The sequence below is a fragment of the Sinocyclocheilus anshuiensis genome, unplaced genomic scaffold (assembly GCF_001515605.1).
Source record: "Sinocyclocheilus anshuiensis isolate Anshui unplaced genomic scaffold, SAMN03320099.WGS_v1.1 scaffold1458, whole genome shotgun sequence".
Taxonomy (NCBI): Eukaryota; Metazoa; Chordata; class Actinopteri; order Cypriniformes; family Cyprinidae; genus Sinocyclocheilus; species Sinocyclocheilus anshuiensis.
The window spans coordinates 777,848-785,223 of NW_015557184.1; the positions used below are offsets into that span (position 1 = coordinate 777,848).

General features: G+C 36.7%; 1 protein-coding gene across 1 annotated transcript in view; it reads left to right on the forward strand.

Annotated features, from left to right (window-relative positions):
- LOC107678697 (guanylate-binding protein 1-like) overlaps positions 1–7,376 on the forward strand; it is a 12,100-nt gene that overhangs the window by 1,651 nt on the left and 3,073 nt on the right. Inside the window, exons 3-11 of the mRNA XM_016474067.1 lie at positions 3,208–3,343; positions 3,554–3,663; positions 3,759–3,952; positions 4,362–4,604; positions 4,741–5,018; positions 5,551–5,763; positions 6,387–6,489; positions 6,691–6,884; positions 7,130–7,375. Coding sequence (XP_016329553.1) covers positions 3,208–3,343; positions 3,554–3,663; positions 3,759–3,952; positions 4,362–4,604; positions 4,741–5,018; positions 5,551–5,763; positions 6,387–6,489; positions 6,691–6,884; positions 7,130–7,351 — 1,693 coding nt within the window. The 3' untranslated portion in view covers positions 7,352–7,375. The remainder of the gene's footprint in view (positions 1–3,207; positions 3,344–3,553; positions 3,664–3,758; positions 3,953–4,361; positions 4,605–4,740; positions 5,019–5,550; positions 5,764–6,386; positions 6,490–6,690; positions 6,885–7,129; position 7,376) is intronic.

Here is a 7,376-nt window from a genome sequence, read left to right on the forward strand (position 1 = left end):
TGCGTTTTTGTAAGAAAAATATCCATATTTAAAATGTTATAAATACTTTTTTCTCACTTCCGCTGACTGTCATACGTGCAAGCCGTTCCGTGCGGATGATGTAGGACGTATGCGTCGGGCACGCACCTGTGAGATACGCTAGTCTCGCGAGTTTGTTTACAGTAGCAAAGGAAGCAAAATTTCCTTACTTTACCAAAGGAAAACCAGTCTCCTCTTGACTTATATCGAAATCCTCCTACATTCTTCTTTACAAATCCTCGTTTTGTACTTCTAATTTGTGACTGGCATTTTGTTTTGCTGTCTCTCCTCCGTGCTTAGGCGTTCGTCACTAATCATTGGCACGTGCGCGAAGCGTACGTCCTACGTCATCCGCCTGGAACGGCTTGCACGTATGACAGTCAGCAGAAGTGAGAAAAAAAATATTTATAACATTTTAAATATGTTAATTTTTCTTACAAAAATTCATCAATTCGCTACAGGAGGCCTTTATTCACCCCCGGAACCGTGTGAGGCACGTTTTATTATGGATGCGCTTTATTTGATTACTTTTGGACTGTTGAACAAAAACACCTGCCTACTCCCATTCTATAGCTTGGAAGAGCAAGGATAATTTTTAATATAACTCCGATTGGATTTTGCGGTACATGCTGATATGATAATGAGGTTACGATAAATGAATACAGTCAAACCAAAAATTATTCAGACAGGCACCAGATATAGCCACATTTTTTATATTTTTTATAAAATAAGTTCATTTATGTAAGTGAGGATAGCAAAATAAAGTAAACTGTGACATATTATACCCAAAAATTCTTCACTACCAGTAAAATTGATAAAAATTTGGGACTAAAAATTATTCAGACACTTTGACCTGACGTTTTGCTTAAAGGGGTCATATGATGCTTTTTTAAAGATCATTATTTGGTGTATTTGGTGTAACAGAATATGTTCTAGTCTCGCGAGTTTGTTTACAGTAGCAAAGGAAGCAAAATTTCCTTACTTTACCAAAGGAAAACCAGTCTCCTCTTGACTTATATCGAAATCCTCCTACATTCTTCTTTACAAATCCTCGTTTTGTACTTCTAATTTGTGACTGGCATTTTGTTTTGCTGTCTCTCCTCCGTGCTTAGGCGTTCGTCACTAATCATTGGCACGTGCGCGAAGCGTACGTCCTACGTCATCCGCCTGGAACGGCTTGCACGTATGACAGTCAGCAGAAGTGAGAAAAAAAATATTTATAACATTTTAAATATGTTAATTTTTCTTACAAAAATTCATCAATTCGCTACAGGAGGCCTTTATTCACCCCCGGAACCGTGTGAGGCACGTTTTATTATGGATGCGCTTTATTTGATTACTTTTGGACTGTTGAACAAAAACACCTGCCTACTCCCATTCTATAGCTTGGAAGAGCAAGGATAATTTTTAATATAACTCCGATTGGATTCGTCTAAAAGAAGAAATCATATACACCTAGGATGCTTTGAGGGTGAGTAAAACATGGGCTAATTTTCATTTTTGGGTGAAGTAACCCTTTAAGCATTGCTTGGTAATTGGTTGACCTAAATTGATGTTATCTAATTGTGTACTTAAATGTAACACCTGACAGACAGCTGTTCAACCTAATTCATTACATACCTTTCTATCAAAGTTATCTGACATTATCAAGATGAATTTATTCTGACACAGTTTAACTCTGTGAGTTCTTTTCTTATTTTATTACCATTTTCTAAACTATAGCGAATAAACTGATAATGTGAAAAATGTCGAAGGTGTCTCAAATGTTGTTATGTGCAAAACAGTAACTGCACTAACATTTAATTTCATACATGTAAACAATAAATATAAATTAATAATAGAGTAAAAGTTAAAATATTAATGAAGTGTCTCTCAGATGCTCATTTTGTGCTCAAAAACTAATTTACTGAAAAGATACCTTAAATTAATATGTAGTTACATTTTTATGGGGCGTAAAGTAAATATGGTATAGCTACCCTGAGATGGCAATGAAGAAAAAAGTTTTAATTGTATGTGTACTCAGTAAATTTTTCTGTCATTACAAATATTTTACACATAAAGACACAAACGATACATACACATAAAGATGCTTGATGTTTACAGTCATGCACAGTTGCATGAGTCTTCAGTCATAACAACTGCCCAATAAAACCTGTTTTATTTTACTTGGAGTGGTTGAGATTACATAAGGAAGTGAATAATACTCGCTTTATCTCAGTAACTCATTATCTGACATTGCCGCTCACAGAATCATGACCGACTGAGGAAAGCACTTCAATAATGGCATCGGTACTGTAACTAAAAACTGTTGAATGATGCTGCATTCTCACCACTAAGTGCTGATGTATGTCCAAGGTAACTGGCATATTTGCCAAACCATCAATAAAAAAATAGGCACACCTCTAGAAGGCTGAAATCATTCAGCAGTTTTGGCATCATTGTTATATTTGTTTCTTAAAGAGAGCAAGAAAAAAATATAATTTATATTCAGAAAACGTTTGTCAGGTTGTGTTACCAAACATGCAGGAAACCATATTATGTGGTTCGCAATCACATGTGACAATCATGAAAGAGAAAATGACGTCACAGAGAGGATATCACAGTCACTTTTCTTAGAAATAGAATATGTTTTTCAGAGAAAACTGACATGAATACAAAGATTGAATTTTTTCAGTTCTAGATTGGCATCTAGACTTTTAAAAGATTTGTTTGCCATTTTGGGCATCCGTATGTGTGACCCTGTACCACAAAACCAGTAATAAGGGTCAATTTTTTTAAATGATGATTTATACATAATCTGAAATCTAAATAAATAAGCTTTCCATTGATGTATGGTTTGTTAGGATAGGACAATATTTGACTGAGATACAACTATTTGAAAATCTGGAATCTGAGGGTGCAAAAACATGTAAATATGGAGAAAATCGCCTTTAAAGTTGTCCAAATTAAGTTCTTAGCAATGCATATTACTAATCAGAAATTAAGTTTTGATATATTTACGGTAGGAAATTTCCAAAATATCTTCATGGAACATGATCTTTACTTGATATCCTAATGATTTTTGGCATAAAAGAAAAATCGATAATTTTGACCCATACGATGCATTGCTGGCTATTGCTATTACCCATGCTACTTATGACTGGTTTGGTGGTCCAGGGTCACATTTGTCATTGACTTTAATAATGTGATTGTCTCAGGCTTTGCCCTCGGCAGCACTATTGAATCAAAGACCAAAGGCATCTGGATGTGGTGTGTCCCTCACCCTAATAAAAATGGACACACTCTTGTGCTGCTGGACACAGAGGGACTTGGGGACGTGGAGAAGGTGAGTAGGAAAACCAGAAAGCATCTATAGCAATGTTATCTCTATATAGCAATAAAATCTGCCATCACCTTATGCTTTCACTGTCCTTTAATTAATCACCAGACGAGAAGATTCACTGCACAGAATTATTTGGCCTTTATATGGCCTTTTGCTACTAAATGTAAATAAGTGGCCACTTACTGGCACTCACACATACTTTTAATATTTCAGGGGGATGAGAAACATGACACATGGATCTTCTGTCTGGCTGTTCTTCTCAGCAGCAGTCTAGTGTACAACAGCTTAGGAGTCATTGACAACACGGCACTGGAAAAGCTGCAGTATCCTTCTCACACACACACACACATGATGTATTCAGAGTTAACAGTTAATAAATGGCACCAGTGTTATTCCTCCTGAACTGCGGTGAATGTAGCTACGTTACTGAGCTGACGGAGAACATTCGTGTGAAGGCAAAAGTGGGTCAACATGAGGACGAGTCGGCAGATTTCATGCGAGTTTTTCCATCGTTTGTCTGGGCTATTCGGGACTTTACTTTGGAACTGAAAAGGGGAGATAAACTAATAACATCAGATGAGTATCTGGAGGGTGCATTGAAACGCAAACCAGGTGAGATAAAGAGTTGACATGAAACACATACACAACATATTCTTTTACTAACAGGTATAGGCCTATATGCCATCACAGACAATTTTTGTTGTGTTGAAAAACGTCAAAATCATTAGTCAAAAATGCAGAAATAACAAGCTTTCAAAACTGGTTTCTCACTTCAAACTAATAGAGCTAAGCCAATGCTGATAGATGGGTTGCTAAAAGAAAACAGCAACGCTGAAAGCTCAAAAGTGCCAATCAACCTACTCAAGCCTACTAAAACTTAAAACAGGATAGAAAAATGTATTTTAACATTTCAAAAACAGCACAGTTTTTGGTATAACATAAAAGTGTCCATTACATACAGTAAATTAGCACTCATAATATATTCAATATATGTTATGATTTCATAATTATCTTATTTTAGGTAGCTCACCTCTGACTGTGCAGTATAACCTGCCCCGTAGTTGTTTGCGCCAATTCTTTGCGGTGAGGAAGTGCTTTGTGTTCCCTCGGCCTGCTAGTACGCAAAACATGAGGAGAATGGAGCAGCTGACTGAGAAGGAGCTGGAGTCAGAGTTCCTTGAGCAGGCAAACACCTTCTGCTGTTACATCTACAACAATGCAGAACCAAAAACAGTCACTGGAGGCCGTACCATTACTGGAACAGGTGTGTGTCTTCACAAAATCCCTTAAAGAGAAAAAAATTATGACAGTTCTGAATCTCTTCTGAGAACCAATGATTAGTGGACTGTGTATAAAAGAACATACAGTTGACTGAACTATGGAGTTGTGTTTCCTGACAGCTCTGGGTAATCTTGCTGAGGTTTATGTAGAGGCGATCCGCAGCGGGAATGTTCCGTGTCTGGAGAACGCAGTGGTGTCTCTAGCTAAGATCCAGAACGTCCGTGCAGTGGAGGAGGCCCTGCAGCTCTACATGATCGAGATGCTCAGCATGGCTCAGCTTCCAATGCGCCCAGAAGAACTGTCCGACATCCACACAGATGCAGAGAAGAAAGCCATTGAAGTTTTCATCACCATGTCCTTCAATGACAATGACCAGACATACCATCAAGAGCTCATGGTAAAGTAACTTCTGCATACAGACCAAACAAAATTAGGGACAAACAGGGAAACTACTTAGAGATCAACTTGAAACTGTACTTGAAATCTGAACTATACTGTGTCCTAGAAAATCATTTTTACCTTTGTCAGTTATAAAAAAATCTTCAGAAATGCAGCCGATAAAGCTTGAATTGAACTGGACACATTCATTTACAAAATGCTGTGACCATTTCTCAACAGAAAATTCAAAAAGAACTATCATAGACATCTTTTCTTTTGCAAAATTTGCATTATCTAAAAAAATGCATCCACAAATACACACAAAAAATATTGCAGCCTGTTGTTTTACAAATTGTCATTTAATGTAACTGAATAATGAAATGGTTTACATATTATGCATTTATGCATGTGTAGTGTAATGAAAACATTTAATTAAAAGTATTTAAATGCATGAACCTTTAAAACTTGTACTACTCTTGTATTGATGATAGTGATTCAAGTAAGGGAGATTCAATCCATGTACAATATTCTGTCGTCTTCTCATGATTTAGGCAAAGATTCATAATGAATATCAGGATATGTGCCAGCAGAATCATGAAGCGTCTCGCATGCAGTGTGAGGAGCTTCTGCGTGAGGTGTTTGATAAGCTGGAAAAAAGCATTTCTAACGGATCATACTTGAAACCTGGAGGATACCGACAGTACTGGGACACACTCAGACATCTGACCAATGACTACAGAGCAAGAACACACTCACAAATAATGGTACAGTTCAAACATGCATGCTTTGCTCACGTTTAATTGTTCCGGAAGGTCACAACAGCATCTAGCAGCTCTGATAAACATGTTTAATGCCGACGTAGTAACAGTCATGAAACTAAAACATAAAAACATTTACTCACTCCCAGGTTTGCAAAAATCTGTGTGCTGTTGTTATTTTCCTTAAAGTGCAAAACTAAAATTTCTGAAGGATGTACATGTTACTTTTTATCCAAACAACAGTTTGTAATGATGAAAAAAAAAAGAACAACAGCCACAACAACACCACCATGAACGACTAATGGACTGATGTGCTTTATTCCAAGTTATCTGATGACACTAATATTATATGGCTTCAGAAGATGTTTATTATAGTACACAAGTAATCTGGGCAACTTTTATGGTACTTTAATGGTTTTATGGTACTTTAAATGTTTTCATTTACAACTTGACAGCCATGGTAAGCAGCATCAACATTCCTTATGGAAAAATTATAAAAATAAAATTATTAAAAAGTTATAAAAATTGATATATTTAGGCAAACCCTTTTTTTTAAGTATGATTTGTTGCAATCACAACAAAACTCCCATTGATATTTTAAATGATTACAAATGTGTTTTTCCCCACAGAGTGAAGAAGTGTTGAGTACATATTTGAGAGCAAAAGAAGCAGCTGGAAATATGATTCTACAAGCTGACCAATCTCTCAGCACAGCGGAACAGGAGAATGAGGGTACAATTTAAATCAGCTGCACACTTATCTATCAATCAAGGCTCTCAATAATACACAAGACAGTACAAGGACTTAAATGAGAGCACAGAAGAGTAACAAACAGATTTTGTGATTAATATGCTGTTTAGTAGCTGTAACTCGGGCTTTCATTACTAAATACCTGTTTTGTGTATTGTCTAAACCTTCGCTTTTTCAATACAGTGCAAAGACTAAAGAATGAAATTCTGGAGCAGCGGCAAAAAGGTATAGAGGAACAGAACCAGTTACAGGAGAGGGCGTTTAAAGACATGCAGAGATCTCATGATGAGCATGTGAATCAAATCATTCATCAGATGGAGAGAGAGCAGGAAAGGATCAGCAGAGACAATGAACGAGTCCTGGAAGCAAAATTGAAGGTAAAACAGGATACAGAAAGAAAAAAAAAAGAAAACAGAAAAAAATGTCATGTTTAATGCTGTGCTTAAAGGAGTACATAAAGTCTGTAAGACCAATGGAATCTGTACATGTTTGGCTTGTTAGAATTAATTGCTTAATGCTTAAAGTTTATTGTATTGTACTGTTTTTGGAATATAAATATAACACTGTTTATGGTCAAGTTTATGAGTAGACTTTCTTAATTCAGTTGCCGTTTGTGTTGCAGGAAAGAGAAGCTCTTCTACAGCAGGGCTTTCAGCAGGAGGCTGCCCGGATGCAGCGTGAGATTGACAGCCTAAAATCAGACATGAATAAACAGGAGACGTCCCAACCCTCCACGACGAGCAAGGTTTTGGATGGTATCGGCACTGCAGCGACTTTGTTGTTGCCAGGTTTCGTTCCTAAATTAGCTGGTGTTGGTCTGTCCTTGTTTTCAAAACTATTTTGAAAATGGACATACATTATTGACATAC